The 20,044-nt window shown below is 42.4% G+C and overlaps 2 protein-coding genes and 1 long non-coding RNA gene across 5 annotated transcripts in view; 2 read left to right on the top strand and 1 right to left on the bottom strand.

Moving 5' to 3' along the window:
* ZNF43 (zinc finger protein 43) overlaps positions 1-20,044 on the top strand; it is a 534,348-nt gene that overhangs the window by 116,203 nt on the left and 398,101 nt on the right. The gene's annotated exons all lie outside the window — the stretch shown is intronic.
* LOC117093768 lies at positions 599-6,238 on the bottom strand. Its single transcript, XR_004441231.1, has 4 exons — positions 6,033-6,238; positions 2,702-2,777; positions 1,551-1,633; positions 599-695 (listed from the first exon to the last, which is right to left on the bottom strand). It is a non-coding gene; the product is annotated as an uncharacterized LOC117093768 (long non-coding RNA).
* The window catches only part of LOC117091333 (putative zinc finger protein 730), a 284,531-nt gene continuing 276,856 nt past the window's right edge, over positions 12,370-20,044 (top strand). The window contains exons 1-3 of the mRNA XM_033223584.1: positions 12,370-12,375; positions 15,232-15,358; positions 16,880-16,958. Coding sequence (XP_033079475.1) covers positions 12,370-12,375; positions 15,232-15,358; positions 16,880-16,938 — 192 coding nt within the window. The 3' untranslated portion in view covers positions 16,939-16,958. The remainder of the gene's footprint in view (positions 12,376-15,231; positions 15,359-16,879; positions 16,959-20,044) is intronic.

The raw sequence follows: 20,044 nt of genomic DNA, 5'->3' as shown, positions 1-20,044 counted from the left end.
GTCTAGCTGTGGGAGACAGCATCTTCTCTATCGGCTGATTTGAGGTATGAGAGTAATCAACACATGCTGGGCACAGTGGCTCACACCTGTAATCCCAGCACTTTGGGAGGCTGAAGTGGGTGGATCACTTGAGGCCAGGAGTGTGAGACCAGCCTGGCCAAAATGGTGAAACCCCATCTCTACTAAAAATACAAAAATTAGCTGGGCAGGGTTGCGGGTGCCAGTAATCCCAGCTTCTTGGGATGCTGAAATGGAAGAATTGCTTGAACCTGGGAGGCAGAGGCTGCAGAGGGTCGGGATCACTGAACTGCACTCCAGCTTGGGCAACAGAGCAAGACTCCATCTCAAAACAAACAACAACAACAAAAAGAGTCATCAACACACATGTGAGCTGGCCAAAATATATGGCATAATTTTACTTGTGGGGTAGGAAGTGAGCAGCAGAGTCACATCACATAGTTTTTTGGCAAGGATACGTCACAATCTTCCCTGAGGGCAGAAATCAGGCAGGAGTCATATTACTGAGGCGCTCAGCCACAGATATATAACAATCCGCTCCTTAAAGTAGAGTACAGGAAGCAGTCATGTTACCTGGGTGCTGAGCCTAGTGATAGGCCACAATGCTCTCTCTGGGCACAGCCTTGGAAGGAGAGACACATTACCTGGTGCCTGGGTCCAGTGATATATCACATTTCCTGTGGGCAAGATGCAGGCAAAAGAGAAGACAAATCCCTTAGGTTATTGATGCAGAGATGTTTTATAAGGTCCCTTGTGGGCAGGGCCCAGTCAGGAGCATTTCATCCCAAAGCTATGACGCCCAGCTATATGTAACAATACCCAAAATATGCCAGGCCCAGGAAAAACAGAAAAGTAGCATCACTTAGGTGCTAGGCCCAGTGATGTGTCAAAATCCCGCCTTTTGGCAGGGTCCAGGCAGAAGAGGAGAGTCATATCAGCCAGGTGATGAATGAAGAGATATGCTATAATACCTTTGTAGGTAGGGCCCAAGCAGGAGCTTTGCAGGATAGCACTGGGCCCAGGCAGGAGAGGAAAGTCACATCACCTAGGTGCTGGGCCCAGTGACATATCACAATCTGTTCTTGGGCATATACCAAGCAGTAGAAGAAAGTCAATTCACCTGGGTACTAGAGCCAGTGATATGCCACACTTTGCCATATCCCTTTGTGAAAAGTGCTAAGACAAAAGTATAGGCTCACATCAGCTAGATGCTGAATTCAGTGATATGACAGAATTCCATCCATAAGGCCCAGGCAGAAGGGTTAAGTTACTCTGGGTCTGGGAAGAGGCGTATGTCACAATCACACATGCAAGAAGGTCTAGGGATGAGATTAAGAATCCCACACATGTCCTGGTTCTAGGTAGGAGAGTCAACACCTTCTGTAGGTTGGGTCTAATTACATGAGTCACCATCTCAAAGGTGGGTTGGATCTGCGTATGGAAACCTCAATCCCTCCTGTGAACTGTGTTCCCTTAATGGAGTCAGAGGCTCACAGGTGTGCTGAATCTTGGTCTGAGGGTCACCAGCTCACCTGTAGACCAGATCCACATATGTGATTCTGTTTTCCAACTCTCAGCTGCGTTTGCGGGTGAGGTTCTGAATCTCCACAGTTGGCTGTGTTCATATGGGAGAATGACAATCTTTACTGTTGGCAGGGTGTGCATAGGAGTGTCATAATCTCACCTGTGTGCTTGGCCCTGTTAGGACACTCTCTATAGTATCCTAGGGCTTTATACAGTTTGCATGAGAGTCACCATCCAGTCTGAGACTTTCTTGCAGGTGTGAACCTGTGATTGTATCTGTGTCGCTAAACCCAGGTAGGAGAGTCAACGTTTCTCCAATGTTCTGTGTCCAGAGAGGAGAGCCCTCACCTTCTTATGAGCTGCATTTAAAGATGTTTCACTGTCTCAAATCTGACCGGATGCTCAAATATGACAGTCACAAATCCAACTGTGAACTGCATCCATGTGTAAGATACACAAGTGGGGTCTGTCCATCTGTGAGGGTTACAATTTTAACAGTTGATGGGCTGTACACACATGCAAGTCAACCTCACCTGTACGCTGGGCTCTGTGATGACACATTGTGTACAATTCAAAGGCTTTATACCATATGTGAGAGTGTGCTAATCCCCTCTGACCTGCATAAAAATAGGAGACCCAGAATCATACCCATTTTCCTAAGCCTAGCTATGGGAGACAGGATCATCAACTATTGGCTGGTTCAAGATATGAAAGTCATCATATTACTTGTGAGCTGGCACAGTATATATGTACCAAATCCATGTGTGAGTAGGTAGTGAGCAAGAGTCATATCACCTGGGTGCTGGGCCAGAGATATGTACAATATTCCCTGCGGGAAATGACCAGGCGGAAGAGTGACATCACCTGCGTGCTGAGCCCAGCGATATGTCGTAATTCTCCCTGTGGCCAAGGTTCAGGCAAAAGAGACACATTATCTGGTTTCTAGGCCCAGCACTATGTCACTATATTTCCTGTAAGCAGGGTGAAGGTGGAAGAGGACAGTCACATCTTTTAGTTAATGGATGCTGAGATTTGTCACAAGGCCTTCTGTGAGCAGGGTCTATATGCATGTGCCTCGCATCCCCTATGCGTGGAACCCAGTGATATTTAAACAATACCCAAATATGCAGGACTCAGGCAAAACAAGAGTGTTCCTCACCTGGGTTCTGGGTCCAGTGATTTGTTACAATCCCCTTTTTTGGCAGGGCCCAGGCAGAAGAGAAGAGGCACATCACCTAGGGGATGAATGAAAAAATATGTCATAGTACCCCTGTGGACAAAGCCCATGCAAGAGAGTTGCATCAACTCGGTGATACACCCAGACATATGTCACAATACACAATGTGGGCAGGGCCAAAGCATAAGAGGAGAGTCACATCATCTAGGTGTTGGGGATAGTGACACATCACAATCCCTCCTTGGGAAGAGTCTAAGCAGTGGAGGAGAGTCACACCACCTATGTGTGAGGTCCAGCAATGTGTCACAATACCCCTGAGGAAAGAGTCCGGGCAGTGTTTTCACATCAGCTGGATGCTGGGCCAGGGAGATGTCACAATCTTTTCTGAAAGCCAGGACCAAGCAGGAGAGTCACATCACCTGCATGCTTGGCCAGTGATATGTTACAATTCCCTTCTAAAAGCGGGGCATGGTCAGTATAGTCACGTCATCTAGTTTCTGGGACCAGCAATATGTCACAATGCTCCCTGGTGGGCTAGGTCCAGGCTGGAGAGACACATCACTTGGTTGCTAAACCCAGTGTTATGTCACGATCTTCCCTGAAGGCAAGGCACAAGCAGAAGAAAGACATCCTCTAAGTGATAGATGCAGAGAAATATCAAAACGCCCCCTGTAGTCAGGGCTAAGGAAAAAGTCTCTCACCTCCTAGGTGTTGGACTTAGCAATATGTCATAACACTGAAAATATGCAAGGCCCAGGTGAAAGAGGACAGTCACATCACTTAAGTGCTGGATCCAGCGACAAGTCACTATTCTTTTTTGCAGGGCCCGGGAAGAAAAAGTGAATCATATCACCTAGGTGACTAACAAAGTGATGTGTAATAATCCCCCTGTGGGCAGGGCCCGTACAGGAGAATCACTTTACCTAGACATTGTGCCCAGCCGTATGTTAATATAGCAGTGTATGTACAGCCCAGGCAGGAGAGGAGAGTCACAGAACCGAGGTGCTGGGCCCGGTGATACATCACAATTTCTTATTGGGCAGAGCTCGAGCAGTAGAGAAGAGTCATACCATGGTTGCTGGGTCTGACAACATATAAGAAAACCCCATGAGGAGCGGGATCAGGTAGAGTCACATCACCTAGTTGATGGGCTCAGAGACATGTCACAATGCCCCCAGGTGAGTAGGGCTCAGGAAGAAAAGAAAAGTCACATAATCTAGGGCCAGGGCCCAGCCATATTTTATAGTCACCCCAGTGGGGAGCACCAGGCCATGAGAGGGCAGTCAAGAGCTGGGTCAAGCAACACATAGCAAACTCCACTATGGACAAGTCAGGAAAAAAAAAAAAAAGAGTCACATCAACTAGGTGATGAACTCAGAAATATGTCAAAATGATTCCTGTCGGCAAAGATCAGTCAGAAGAATTAAATCATGTGTGCCGGGCTTAGTGATAAATCACTCTCCATTCTGTGGGCATGGTCCAGGCAAAAAAAAAAAAAAAAAAGTCACGTTACCTAGGTGCTGGGCCCAGAGTTATGTCACAATCTCCTATATGGAGAAGGCCCAGGTAAAAAAGAAGAGTCACATCAAGTAGTTGATAGGTCCAGAGGTATGTCACAATGCCACTTGTTAACAGGGTCCAGGTATAAGACTCACATCACCTTGGTGCTGTGGTCAGCAATATGTCACAATGCCTTTTGGGAACAGGAACAAGACAAAAGAGTAATATTACCATGGTGTTGGGCCCAATTATATGTCATAATGTCCCCTGTGGGCAAAACACAGAAAGAATAAGAGTCACGTCAGCTAGCTGCTGGGCTTTGCAATCTGTTTCAATATCTCTTGTAAGCAGGAACCAGGCAGGAAAAGAGAGTCACATCACCTGTATGATGAGCACAGAGGTATGTCACAATGCACTTTTTAGTCAGGGACTCAGTCATAGAGTTACATCACCTGGGTGTTAGATCCAGCAATATGTCACAATGGCCCATGTGGGCAAGGCACAGGCAAAAGAGTCACATAACCGGAGTGTAACATGCAGTCATGTTGTCACAGTGTTCCCTGCGGGCAGTGCCAAGGGAGGAGAATGGAGTCACATCATCTAAATTCTGAGTTAAGCGATATATCACAATCCAATCTGTGAGCTGAGCCCAGGCGGGAGAGTGGAATCACTCAGGTGCTGGACAGAGGCGTATGTCACAATCACAGCTGCAGGAAGGTCCATGAATGAGATGAACCGTCCTGCATATGTCCAGGTTCCAGGTATGAGAATCAACATCTCCTTTATTTTGTGTCTATGTTCAGGAGTCACAATTTTAACCATGGACAGTTGCTGAATCTCAGTCTAAGAGTCAGCAACTCATCTGTGAACTGGATTCAAGGATGAGAATCAATTTTCCAACGTTTGAAACTGTTTTTAGTTTGGAAATTTAGAATCTCAACAGTGGGCTGTACTCATGTGGAAGGATGATAATCATTACTGTCGGCCGGGTGCGGTGGCTCAAGCCTGTAATCCCAGCACTTTGGGAGGCCGAGACGGGCGGATCGCGAGGTCAGGAGATTGAGACCATCCTGGCTAACACGATGAAACCCTGCTCTACTAAAAAATACAAAAAAACTAGCCGGGCGACGTGGCGGGTGCTTGTGGTCCCAGCTGCTTGGGAGGCTGAGGCAGGAGAATGGTGTAAACCCAGGAGGTAGAGCTTGCAGTGAGCTGAGATCCGGCCACTACACTCCAGCCTGGGCGACAGAACGAGACTCCGTCTCAAAAAAAAAAAAAAAAAAAAAATCATTACTGTCAACTGGCTGTGCGTATGAGTTTTACAACCTCATCTGTGTGCTGAGGTCTGTTAGGACGTTCTCTGTACCACTTGAGGGCTTTATACTGGATGCAGGAGCCACAGTCTGGCCTGAGACCTTCTTGCTGTTATGAACTCATGGTTGCACCTGTGTCCTTAAGCCCAGGTATGAAAGTCAACATGTCTCCAATTGGTTGAGTCCAGATAGAAGATTCCTTACTGTCTATGAGCTTGGCTTAGAAATGTTTCACTATTTCAACTCTGGCTGGATGTTCACATAAGACAGTCACAATTTCAACTGTGGATGGTATCCACTTGTGAAATTAAAGACCTTACTAGTGGAACCTTCTCCACGTGGGAGAGTGACAATCCTAAGGGTTGCTGAGAAACACATATGAGAAACACAACCTTACTTGTTTACTAGGCTTTGTCATGACACTCTGTACCCACCAAAGCCTTTACAAAATATGCAAGAGAGTGCTATGATTTTTATAAAGAGGGGACCCAGGAACTCACCTGTTTGCTTAAGCCTTTCTAAAAGACACGGGATCTCTGCTTTTGGCTGGTTAAATATATGAGAGTCTTTATTACACCTGTGAGCTGGGCCAAGATAAATGTGACAATATCACCAGTGGGCAGAAACTGATTGGTAGAGTCACATCACCTCTTTTTCTCATCAAGAATATCTCACAATGTTTCCTGAGGCCAGACACCAGGCAGGAGAGTCACATCAACTGGGTGCTGAGCTCAGCAATATGTCACAATGCTTTCTTTGGGCCAGGCCCAGGCAGTGGAGACACATTATCTAGTTGCTAGGTTGAGTGATTTGTCACAATCTTCTCTGTGGGCAGGGTGCTGGAAGAAGAGGAGAGTCACATCTCCTAGGTGATGGGTAGAGAGATATGTCACAAGGACCCAAGCGAGCAGGGACCAGCAAGTACTCTCCAATTCCCTAGATACTGGATCCAGCAGCATGTCACAATGTCCAAAATACATGAGGTGCAGACAAAAAAATAAAAAGTCACATTACCTCAGTGCTGGCCCAGGAATACACCACAATTCCTTCTTTGGCAGAGGCTAAGCAATAGAGGAGAGTTACATCACCTTGTTTCCAGGTCGAGAAACATGTTGCAGGAATTTCCCAGGAAAAAAAGTGATATTACCTATGTGAAGAGCCCAGAGATATGTCACAATGTCCTCTGTGGGTAGCACTAAGTGAGGAGAAAAGTATCACATGACTGTTGTCAGCAATATGTCACAATCACTCCAAATAACAGGACCAAGGCATGAGAGGAGATTTCCATCACATAAGTTCTGGGCCAAGCAATATGTCACAATCTTCTGTACAGTTAACAGAAGTAAAAGAGGTCTCATGTAATGTAGGTGATGAGCTTACAGATATGTCATCATGAACCCTGTGGGCAGGGACCGGACAGAAGAATCACCTCACCTGTGTGCTGGGTTTAGCAATAAGGCATCTCTCTTCTATGGGCATGACCCTGTCATAAGAAGACAGTCACATCACCTGGGTGTTGGGCCCAGAGATAGGCCACAATGTTTTCTATGGGAAAGGCCCGGGTTAGAGAGGAGGGTCACATCAAATACTTGATGAAGTCAGAAATATGTAACAATGTATGGACCCTCTGTGACTAGGGTCCAGGCAGGAGACTCACATCACCTTGGTACTAGGCCCAGCAATATGTCACAATGTCTTCTGAGTGTAGGACAAAGGCAACAGACTCATGTCACTTGGTGTTGGGCAAAGCACAATGTCACCATATCCCCTGCAGGCAGGCCCTAGGAAGATGAGAAGAGTCACATTGACTACCTGCTGGACCCAGCACTAGGTAACATTTACCCACTTTGAGCATAGATGAGAGGGAAGAGAGTTGAATCATCTGGGTAATGGGTACAGAGATACATCACAATGCTCCATGTGAGCAAAGCTGAGGCTGAAGAAGTACATCACATAGATGTCGAACTCAGCAGTATGTCACAATGGCCCATGTGGGCAGAGAACAAATAGAATTACCTAAGCTGGATTTGAGGCCAAGGGATATGTCACAGTGTCTCCTGTGGTCAGTGTCAAGAAATTAGAGACTTACATCCCTTGGATGCAAGGCCCAGTGATATGTCACAATGCCCCCTGTGGGCAGCACCAAGGCAGCAGTATGGAGTCACCTCCCCTATGTACTGGGTTCAGTGATATGTCACAATTACATCTTTGGACTGGGCCCAGGCAGAGGAGTCAAATCACTCAAGTACTGAACAGAGGTATATGTCACAATCACACCTGCAGGATGGTTGAACGATTAGATTAATAATCTCATACATGTCTTGGTTTCAAATTTGAGAGTCAACACATTCTGTATGTTGGGTCTGAGTACAAGAGTCGTAGTCTCACTGGTGCGCTTGATTTGCTTGTGACAGCCTCAGTTTCTCCTGCAGGCTGTGGATGCTTACTGGAGACACAGACTCACAGGTGTGCTGAATATTGGTCTGAGTATCACCAACCCATCTTCGAACTGAATCCACATATAAGAGTCAATTTTTCAACTTTTGACTGTTTTCAAGAGAGGAACTCAGGATGTCAACGTGGGATGTGTTCATGTTGAAAGATGACAAGTTTCACTGTTGGCTGGGTGCGCACATGAGTGTCACAATCTCACCTGTGTGCTGAGTTCTTTTAAGACTCTCTCCGTACTAACCGAGAGCTTTCTGCAGTGTTTATGAGAGTTGCAAACTGCTCTACGACCTCATGATGGTATGGACCCATGATTGTACCTGTAGAACTATGCTCAGGTATGAGAGTCAACATCTCTATAATGGGCTGGTTCCAGATGAAAGAGTCCTCACCTATGTGTGATATGGTGTTGTAAATTCCTCTACTTCTGGGTGAATTATGGTAACTGCCTCTCTATCTTTTCAATCTCTTAAGTGGCTTGAATGTGATGCATGTCACATTCTGGTTTAATTGTGTAATAAAAAAGGTTGTTTTCTGTTGTATCATTTTGGAGTTTCTCTGGGGCTGGAGAAAATTTTTCTATTAATTATATTTTGCAAACACTGTCTAGAATTACCAGACACAATATAAACATATAAGGTGTCAACCAAGCTTTATTCTAGAGGCTCCTCTTCCTTTAAGGCAACTCCTGATTGTGCAGCAGAGTCATGTTGCCCCCTAACTATGCAGGCAGAATTGTGTCTCAGCCTATTTGGTATCTATAATCCTCTAGAGTAATATCTAGAAAGGCTAGATCAGGTTTCTACAAACTTCATAGAGCAGATATTAACTATTGTGCTTCTTTGAATGACTCTTCTGTCTTCAGAGCTGAAAGTGATTTAGAGACCATGGGGCCCAGAAACCCAATCAGAGTAACATGTGTGCATTGAGTAGATATGTAGACATGAGAATCTCTACTTTCCCTTTCTTCCTCTTGTGAAAAATGCCCACAAATGTGCAGGTAACACTTGTTGCTACTCCACCTATCCAGAACCAAAATCTGCAGCTCAAAATTTCAAACATGGGTCCTGTGAATTGGGAAAGAAAAGGAAAACTTTTATCTGAAAAATGCAAATCCTTTGGGTTATAAGGCTCAAAGAGGCATTACAAAGATACCCCAATTATGTCTTTCTTGCTTTTTTGAGCTGTTTATCTCTTGAAACTGCTTCATATTGCCAAGTAGCTATAAATTAAACTTATAAAGCCACACTGGACACTATAACTTAAATCCTATAGCTTAACAATGTATATCAACCAATAATGAATGTTATTATTATTATTTTTTTGAGACGAAGTCTCGCTCTGTCTCCAGGCTGGAGTGCAGTGGTGCAACCTTGGCTCACTGCAATCTCTGTCTCCTGGGTTCAAGTGATTCCCCTGCCTCAGTCTCTTCAGTAGCTGGGACTACAGGTGTGTACCACCATCCCCGGCTAATTTTTTTGTATTTTAGTAGAGACTGGGTTTCACTGTGTTGGCCAGGATGGTCTCTATGTCCTGACCTCGTGATCCACCCACCTTGGCCTACCAAAGTGCTGGGATTACAGGCGTGAGCCACCCTGCCCAGCCAAATGTTTTTTTTTTTTTAGAACAAGTAACAATTCATGACAAATAACTTTGTATCAGCCCACTCTCTGTTTCTCTTTTTGCCTTTACAAATCCACTTGTAACTGCTGCTATATTCCATGCAACCTGAATGTTTGCTCTCATGTTACAGTCATCAAGATGGGCCCAAATAAACTGTCTTCTTATATTCTTGTTGCCTCAGCCTTTTTCTTTTAGGAAGACATATCATTTAGAATGTGCTACAACTGACTCTATGAGGGAATCTTTTTTTGGATTGTACTCCATTTGCTATAACACTCAAGAATGCGGAGCCAGGTTGACCCCACCTAAAGTCTGCACATAAAGCCTGGCTTCTGCCTGGCAATTATAAGACTGGGCCACACTTTGGATTACAAATGTTCAGAAAACCAATAGGAGACATTTTCTGCATTTTGAGATATCAGCACAGACATCTTAAAGCCCCACCCCGTCTTTGAGAGTGTGGCTCTTTGAGATTTTCATATCTTGTTTAATGACCTGCTACAGTTATGGGAGAGACTCCAGGTGTAAATAGAATCTAATGGCAGAATTTACAAGTGTAAACAAACATTTTTGGCTTAACAAAGTTTCCAGAGCCATGACCACAACTATCCCTACCTGTAAAAAAAAACGTAGTACTTGAGTAGAGTATTCTTGTCCTTCATTTTACCCAGAAGCTAGCTAGTCAGGGCAGGTGATGCAGGTTCTGGAGCTTCACGCTTCACCAGGGAAGTTTCATTTTCAATTTAGAATAAGCCTGAGTCTCTCCTGCTTGGCTTATCATTGGGCCACCAGCTCAAAGTCACTGGGAACCCTCTCACAATCACCTAGGCATTTTTGGGACATTTAAGGATGTCCAGAAGAGAATTGTCTCAGGCTGACAAGAGTGGTATATTCTGCTTCTGTCTCGGTTTAAGAGAAATGAGTTATCCTGTGTTTGTTCCTCCTCTCATTCAAGAGATACCTTTGGTTGGTACCCAGATGACAGTTTCTTCAGTTTCCTGGTACTTGAGTGAGAAACATGGAGAAGGTCTGGAGACTCAAAGAGATAAAATAATTGCTTTCATTTCATATGGCTACTCAAAGATAGATGAAACAGTCGTGGTCCCAACCATCTAGGAACTTTTAGTCCACACTAGCAACTACACACATGGTTGAATTAGGCATCATGTGGTTTGTACAATGAGGTGTGCAGAAAAACTTGGGCTTTATTTGGTACATGTTCTTTATATTGTCGTCACTTCAGATGTCATCAACTGAAGCGATGTTTATGGACAGAAAAGTTGTTATTATTATTTCTATTTTTTTACCTTGCTAAGTATATTATTTATCTTGTAATAAAATTACCCTAGAAAACCTTAAAAGATCTGTTTAAGTCACTTATGAATATATGTTATCAAATTGACAAGACAGTGACTAAAACAAATTAAAATTACATAAATCTTAAGATTTAAGTTTCTCTTAGGTAAACTTAGGAAAAACAAAATGGAAAATACCCCAGTAGCATAGAGAACAGAATTCTACACAGGGTCCACTTCCTGCCCCAGTTCTCTTCAGATTCACCCTTTATGGGGGCCTTATTTAGGTCTGGCCCAACCCTGGAGTCTTGCCTCACAGAACTGATTAGAAGAGATTAGAGTTTTGGGTGATGAATTCTACTGCCTTTCTAGAGCTAGTGCTCACAATTTTCTGAAATTTAAAAGCAGCTAAATGGAAAAAATGTATATATTTTAGGGTCTAATCTTTTAACTGTTTATTAAAACCAGTGTCTGCAGAGATATTCCATTTAGCAACTTGTTTAATATTCCTGCAAACCCAGTAGTTGCCCTACGAGTCACCAAACAAGTAAATACAAACACAATACAAATGTATTGCTTAATAAACATTGAATTAGTACACGTGTAAATGTTGTTTTCCAAATACAGACTTATTCAGACATCGCTGCCTTCCATTTTCTCTGTAAACTTTAATGAACCAGCAAAAAATGTGATACTTTTGGATAGATATTGGTTGTCTTTATTTGTACCAAAAATATTTGTGTTGTGCCAAGAGTGCCGAGTATAAGGGACTCTGTGCTGTGCCTGCTTTCTCTAAGTAATGCTGATAATAAGCCCAGGAGAACAACATCAGCATTGGCAAGAAACTTGTTTAAAACACACATTCATGGACACTTTCCAGACCTGCAGAATCGTATTACATACAGTAGGGCCAAAAATTGCCAAGTGAGTTAGAACTCATTAAAGCCTCAGAGGCAGTTTTTAGCTAAGTGGTTGTTAGCTCTGGTTTCTAATTAGGATTACATGGCCAATTTGCAGAAATCTCTACTTCTGCCCTCCCCACTGGCTCTATTTATCGTTCTGGAAGCACTCTTTTTTTTTTTTTTTTTAAATTAAAGGCTTCATGTAACTCTAGGGTGAAGCCAGAATCAAGTATGAGGGGTTCAAGATACATGTGTTAAGTTTCATCTATGCACTAAAGGGTGGTCAGAGAGCTTATTTTGTTTGGATTAGGTAGGGACAGGTCAATGTGGCTAATATTACCATTATTGTAGAAGAAATTGCTGGTGTCTGTGGCTGGGGAGGGCACCTGAGGGCAGAAAAGAGAAAACTTACTTATTTTTTCTGCATAGAGTAGCTCATTGTTTCTGAATCTCTTCTGTTACAAAGGACAGAAATGTGTGAACTTTTTTTGCAGGTCTTGGTCTCCCTGTGGGTGTGGTGGTAGCAGGTAAACAGGTGGTTCTAAGACCTTTAAAGGCATATTCTCAAGATGCCGGTAGAATTTGTCCAGAGAATCTTATCTGAGGAGGAATCCCAGAGAGGAAGAAAAAATTAAAAATAAAAGACTTTTTGTTTAATAGATAAATATGTCTCTGATCAAGAGCTCTGTTCACTCTGCCTCCTGAAATGTTATGTGTTTAGTTCTTGCCAAACTTTACTTCTCTACTTGTGCTTGTCCTACCTAATGAATTTGCTTTAACTACTTTTTAAAATTCTTAAGATACTCAAGGGTCTCTGAAAAATATTTCTTTCTTATCTATCAGAACCTTTTCTATGGCCGGGCGCGGTGGCTCAAGCCTGTAATCCCAGCACTTTGGGAGGCCGAGACGGGCGGATCACGAGGTCAGGAGATCGAAACCATCCTGGCTAACACGGTGAAATCCCGTCTCTACTAAAAAATACAAAGAACTAGCCGGGCGAGGTGGCGGGCGCCTGTAGTCCCAGCTACTCCGGAGGCTGAGGCAGGAGAATGGCGTAAACCTGGGAGGCGGAGCTTGCAGTGAGCTGAGATCCGGCCACTGCACTCCAGCCCGGGCGACAGAGCGAGATTCCGTCTCAAAAAAAAAAAAAAAAAAAAAAAAAAAAAAAAAAAAACCTTTTCTAAATTCTCTACCTTAAGGTTTCTTCTATGCCGTGCAGAACTGTCACTATGAATTTATGATCTGCAATATTAAAAATGTTCTTTCTATGGCTGTTAAATATAGGAAGATGTAGATACTCAAGATTCATATTGGGGAAAAGCTGTGGCCCTTAGTAAAGATGGAGGACATGTAATATTGAGCTTCTATCTGTGTCCATTAGCTCTATGCAGAACAGAATTAAGAAAATGCTTATGTAAACTGTATGACAGTTATTAGCCAGAAAGCTCTGAAAATAATATTAGAAGATATCTGTTCTCTATGGTGCTAAAGAAAGACTATTTAACATCACTATTAAAACTACAGAATATGAGATGTATTTGTATCTTGAATTTTGCATAAAACTGATGTTACTTTATAGTTAAATTCAGACTGTAACTTACTTCTGGAAGGCACTTTCCCAGAAGTGATGCTCTGTTCTTCTGTGTGTATCAGCAAATAATAAAAATTTGTCCAAGTTCAGTTGATGTTAATTATTCACTTGGCCAAACAGCTCTCTAACACACCATGCGCGGTGGCTCACTCCTGTAATCCCAGCATTTTGGGAGGCGGGTGGGTCAACTGAGGTCAGGAGTTCGAGTCCAACCTGAACAATATGGTGAAACCCCATCTCTACTAAAAATACAAAAATTAGCCAGGTGTGGTGGCATGCACCTATAGTCCCAACTACTTGGGAGGCTAAGGCAGGAGAATTGCTTGAACCCAGGAGGTGGCCGTTGCAGTGAGTGAGACTATGCCACTGCATTCCAGCCTGGGGGAAAGAGCAAGACATCATCTCAAAATGAGTAAGTAAATAAATAAATAACTCTCTGACATAATTTTTCACTATAAAGTTAATTATTTTTCTCTTTATTATTAAGTATCTTTATACAGCTGTTGTGCATAAACCATCACATTTAATCTGGCAGCTACGTTTCTTTCTTAGATTTTCTTTGTGTATATCTGTCTTTGAAAAATGAAGGCTCTCAGGCCGGGCGCGGTGGCTCAAGCCTGTAATCCCAGCACTTTGGGAGGCCGAGATGGGCGGATCACGAGGTCAGGAGATCGAGACCATCCTGGCTAACACGGTGAAACCCCGTCTCTACTAAAAATACAAAAAAAAAAAAAAACTAGCCGGGCGAGGTGACGGGCGCCTGTAGTCCCAGCTACTCCGGAGGCTGAGGCAGGAGAATGGCGTAAACCTGGGAGACGGAGCTTGCAGTGAGCTAAGATCCGGCCACTGCACTCCAGTCCGGGCGACAGAGCGAGACTCCGCCTCAAAAAAAAAAAAAAAAAAAAAAAAAAAAAAAAAAAAAGAAAAATGAAGGCTCTCATCTCTGGTTACAGGCCAGAAAAACTGGGAAGAATGGCCAGGTGCGGTGGCTCGCGCCTGTAATCCCAGCACTTTGGGAGGCTGAGGGGGTGGATGACCTGAAGTTAGGAGTTTGAGAGAAGCCTGACCAACATGGTGAAACCCCATCTCTACTAAAAATACAAAAAATTAGCTGGACGTGGTGGCATGTGTCTGTAGTCCCAGCTACTTGGGAGGCTGAGTCAGGAGAATGGCTTGAACCTGGGAGGTGGAGGTTGCAGTGAGCTGAGATCACGTCATTGCACTCAAGCCTGGGTGACAAGAGTGAAACTTCATCTCAAAACAAACAAATAAACAAAAAACTGGGAAGAACCATGCTCCTACACCTACTGAATGTTTGACAAAATATTATTCTTCGGTCAAAAACAGGCATTACTGGTGAGCTTCTCAGAAATTCAGAAACTCAGATTTATTCCAGATGTAAAATAAATAAGCATGACAAGATCTCCAGCTTATTGCACACATTAAAATTTGAGAGGTACCTTCTACCTCAATGTGTCTTTTTGATCTGAAAAGTATAAGCAACTCATTCTGTGTGATGTGAATATAGCAGTCAAAAATTTACATGTCTGTGTTCATGCCCTTAATTTTATACTTTATTATCCAGAAAAGTATCTTACATACACTGGTGTTGTGGATCTTATGCCATTTTCTTTTCTCAGAGTTATAGAATACATTAGAGAATATTTATGTGTTGAAAATTATTCTGTTGGATAATATTCATCTTCCTATAAGTTAGAATCCATTCTCTTTACTGTCATTTCACATTGAGTCAAATTAAAAATTCTGCCCATGGCCACAAGGTAAATATATGCATTTCTGTGTGGTGTGTGTGTGTGTGTGTGTGTGTGTGTGTTTCCAGGGACATTTGACATTTAGGGATGTCACCATAGTATTTATTCTAGAGGAGTGGCAATGCCTGAATACTGCTGAGCAGAATTTATATAGAAATGTGATGTTAGAGAACTACAGAAACCTGGTGTTTCTGGGTGAGAATAATTTCAATAAACAATTCCTCTTATACCCTAAATGTTTCATTTCTCTTTTCTGTAGAATATGTTTTAGTAATTTACGCTTTGCATACAAGAGTTTCAGATCCCGATCTGTAAGTGTAGATAGGAATTTATTCAAGATGTTTTATTTTTACCTGAACTATCCACATTCCTAAGCTGATCTGTATCTTTCACTGTATATTAGTGGTAATTCCAGTAATTTCGTTGCATAAAATACAGTTGCCCACACCTTAAAATCTAATTGCCACAACCAATTTGTGATTCAGTAGTACAGGGTAGTAAAATTAAGAACCTACAAATTGAAAATATTTTCTAAATATTTAGAAATTTCTGTTATAATTAGTGTTTGGGTATTAATTTACTAGAATTTCTGAAGGGGTGGCCTGCCCCTCCACACCTGTGGGTGCTTCTCTTTAGGTGGAACGAGAGACTTGAGAAAAGAAATAAGACACAGAGACAAAGTATAGAGAAAGAAAAGCGGGGCCCAGGGGACCGGCGCTCAGCTTACAGAGGACCCACGCCGGCACCGGTCTCTGAGTTCCCTCAGTATTTATTGATGATTATCTTTACCATCTAAAAGATAAGGGAGTAAATCAGCAGTAAGACATACAGATAAAGATCTTTGTGACCTGCATAACTTCAAGGAAAATGCTGTGCCTTGAGATGCATATGCAAACATCTCCATAAACTTTTTAGCAGTATTGCTCCAGCAAATCCCACCTTATTCCTAAATGCAGTTTTCTCTTTGCTCAGTAAACAAAGCACACAATAGGTTTTACACGGAGATGTTCCATTGCCCAGGAACGGGCAGGAGACAGATGTTTTTCTCTTACTTGAGATTTAAGAGAATGGTGATGACTTTTAACCACAAGCAGCCTTTAGGCACTTGTTTAACAAAGCACATTCCTTACAGCCCAAAATCCTTTAAACCTTAAATCACCACAGCACATGTCTCTTGCAAGGACAAGGTTGGGGGTAGGGTCACAGATGAACAGCATCTCAAATACAGAGCCAAACGGAGTCTCTTAAATTTACTTCTTTCTATATAAACACAGTAACAGGCTGACCTCTCTTTTCCCCACAAATTTTTGTTACTTTTTTTTTTTTTTTTTTTTTGAGATGGAGTCTCGCTCTGTCACCCAGGCTGCAGTGTAGTGGCACAATCTCAGCTCACTGCAACCTCCGCCTCCCGGGTACAAGAAATTCTCCTGCTTCAGCCTCCCGAGTAGCTGGAATTACAGGCGTATGCCATCACACCTGGGTAATTTTTTGCATTTTTAGTAGAAATGAGGTTTCACAGTGTTAGCCAGGATGGTCTCTATCTCCTGACCTCATGATCTGCCCACCTCGGCCTCCCAAAGTGCTGGGATTACAGGCATGAGCCACCATAATCTGGCCATATTCTATTACTTTCTTTTTACTGAGCATGTTATTTGGAGAATATGAGCAAGATTCATGTTACTTATTTTTAATGAAACAGATATTGTTGTCTCTAAGCCAGACCTGCTCACTTTTCTGGAGCAATGAAAAGAGCCCTGGAATATGAAGAGACATGAGATGGTAGCCAAAACCCCAGGTAGGTGACAGTGAACACAATGGACAACACAGATGAAAGGTTTAATGGTGAAGAAGAAGCTGGTTCTCAAAATGTGATCTGAGAAGTTGTGCTCCAAAGGAAGTAGTTTCTGGGAAGCCTGAGATTTTAAAAATACTACTGTCACGTAGGGACATCTTCTGTCTTATGCTTTAAAATTCTCTAAGGATTCTACTTTCCCTTCAATGATCTTTCTTCAAGTTTACAGTGACAGCCAAGTCGTCTTCATGGCATAGAAGAAGCTGCACAATCTGACTGCTTTCTGTTGTTATTGGGGACACACAAATATCTGCATAGTTTTGAGAAACTCTATGTTAAAAAAAAAAAAAACTGGCTTCTTCACCTCACAATTACTCTCTTACCATGTGATACGGTCAGTTCCTCTTGCCTTCTGCCACAATTGTAAGCTTCCTGAGACCCTCACCAGAAGCAGACAATGGCACACACTTCTTGTACAGTCTGCCAAACTGTGAGCCAAATAAATCTTTTTTTTTAATAAATTATCTCCTCTCAGGTATTTCTCTATATGCAAAGCAATTAATAAAGTCTATAATGTTGTCTACATTTTCTGGTTTCTTGTTACTCTTATCTGAATTTTCTATTTATTGAAAATGGGGTCTTGATGTCTACAACTTTTATGTTGCTATGTATTTCTTGCTTCACTTTTGTCAATATTTATATATTTTGGAGACCCAGTTTTATGCATAGACATACATTTAAATTGATATAATAGTTATAGATTCCTGGTAAATTGACCCATTTTACCATTATATAATATCAATCTTTGTTTTTTTTTTTTTTTTTTTTTTTGAGACGGAGTCTCACTCTGTCCCCCAGGCTGGAGTGCAGTGGCCACATCTCAGCTCACTGCAAGCTCCGCCTCCCGGGTTTACGCCATTCTCCTGCCTCAGCCACCCGAGTAGCTGGGACTACAGGCGCCCGCCACCTCGCCGGGCTAGTTTTTTTTTTTTTTTGTATTTTTTTAGTCGAGACGGGGTTTCACGGTGTTAGCCAGGATGGTCTCGATCTCCTGACCTCGTGATCCACCCGTCTCGGCCTCCCAAAGTGCTGGGATTACAGGCTTGAGCCACCGCGCCCGGCCAAGTTGGAGGTTTTACTTGCAATTGTTAATGATTTACTATAAGCAAACACTATTGAGCCCTCCTTGTCTCCATGGAACTCGCTCATGTTTGTTGTATAAAAAGGAAAATGGAGGATGGTAACAGACTTAAGAGCTGTTAATGCAGTTATTAAACCTATGGGGGCACTACAACCCCGTATGCCCTCCCCTCCATGATTCCTAAGGAATGGCTTTAATTATTATTGACCTTAAGGACTGCTTTTTTCATATTTCTTTAGACAAGTCAGACTGTGAAAAATTTACTTTCACTATACCTTCCATTAACAATTCAGCTCCTGCAGCTAGATATCAATGGAAAGTTTTGCCTCAAGGTATGATTAACAGTCCTACTATTTGTCAGTTGTTCGTGGGTACTGTGTTACAACCTATCCCACAGGCTTTTAAAAATAATTACATTCTTCATTATATGGATGATATACTGATTGCTGCTCCCACTAAAGATGAATTAATTCAATGTTTTACCTCTTTAAAATGAGCCTATTGCAGTAAAGCTTTTAAAAATTTTCTTGATAAGTGGCATATTAAACATATTATTGGTATTCCCTATAACCCACAAGGCCAAGCTATTGTAGAAAGAAGTAACAGAACTTTAAAATTACAATTACTTAAACAAAAAGAGGGGGATAAGGAGTTGTCTACCCCTCACATACAACTAAACTTGACATTGTCACATTAAATTTTCTTAATATTCCTAAATCTAGTTCTGTTACTGCTGCCAGAAAACATTTCTCTGATAACCGTTCCACGGGAAGTATGGTGGAAAGATATTCAATCTACTGTATGGTCAAAAGTTTCTATTTCATCGTGGGGAAGAGTCTATGCTTGTGTTTCCCCAGGTCAACATCAATCTCCTGTTTGGATTCCTACTAGATGACTGAAATTGTGTCCTGACTATGCATGAAACAACGAGACAGAGAAATTTGCTGAGAAAATGCCACAGCAGGAAACTAACATGTCCAATCATCAAAAAGAAGAAAATAACCATGTTAACTCCTTTACAATAGACAATACAGTCAGCCATCCTGAATAACTCATCTCCAGTGATCCAGGTCTAGTTCGACCTCTGCCTCCTCCTGATGACACTGATCCTTCTACCCTCTGTCACTCCACAGACTGTTAAAAACTATACATATTGGACCTATATTCCTTTTCCCCCTCTTATTCAACCCATGACATAGATGGATGCTCCTATCGAGGTCTGTGTTAATGATAGTATTTGGATCCCTGGTTCTGTAGATGATCATTGTCCTGCCCAACCTTCAGAAGAAGGAATGCCTTTCGATAGCACTTTAGGTTTTAGGCATCCACATTTGTGCCTGGGACCCACTAATGGATGTCTCTCATTAGATATTCAAACTTGGGTGGTCACACTACCGTCTGGTCACTCTCTCCCTCCTTTAGGACACTTGGTATGAGGGCTCTCATTAAAACCTCTAAGGCTGATCAAAATAGGAATCCCTGATTATATTCACACATCCCAATATAAGCCTTTAGGACCTGCATGTCCTCTCAACTTGTCTTCAAATGCTGACAAATTAATATGGAAGGATTGTGTTAGTCCAGAAGGAACCATGTTATCTAATTCTTCTCTCTACACCATTGTTGATTGGGCTCCTAAGGGTTGTATTACTAATGATTGCTCTCAAGGTGACAGAGATTGTCAACATTTTCTCTATGATATTACTTATCAAGAAAGTAGTGACAACCCTCCCCTATTATATCATAGATTTAACTCCTTTTTTCCTTTTAAGTGGAAAGGGGCAGGGGTTGCCCCTCCAAAACCAAGGCTCGTTGTTCCCCACTTAGGACCTGAACATTCAGAATTATGGAGATTAACCATAGGTATGACCAGTATGAGTTTGGGCTGGAGAAAGTGTTATAAGTAAATCTAGCTTGTCACCTCAAATCTTAGACAACAGATTGATTC

This window comes from Trachypithecus francoisi, unplaced genomic scaffold, assembly GCF_009764315.1.
Source record: "Trachypithecus francoisi isolate TF-2019V2 unplaced genomic scaffold, Tfra_2.0 Lachesis_group12, whole genome shotgun sequence".
NCBI classification, from domain to species: Eukaryota; Metazoa; Chordata; class Mammalia; order Primates; family Cercopithecidae; genus Trachypithecus; species Trachypithecus francoisi.
This window is presented reverse-complemented; position numbering and strand designations above follow the sequence as displayed.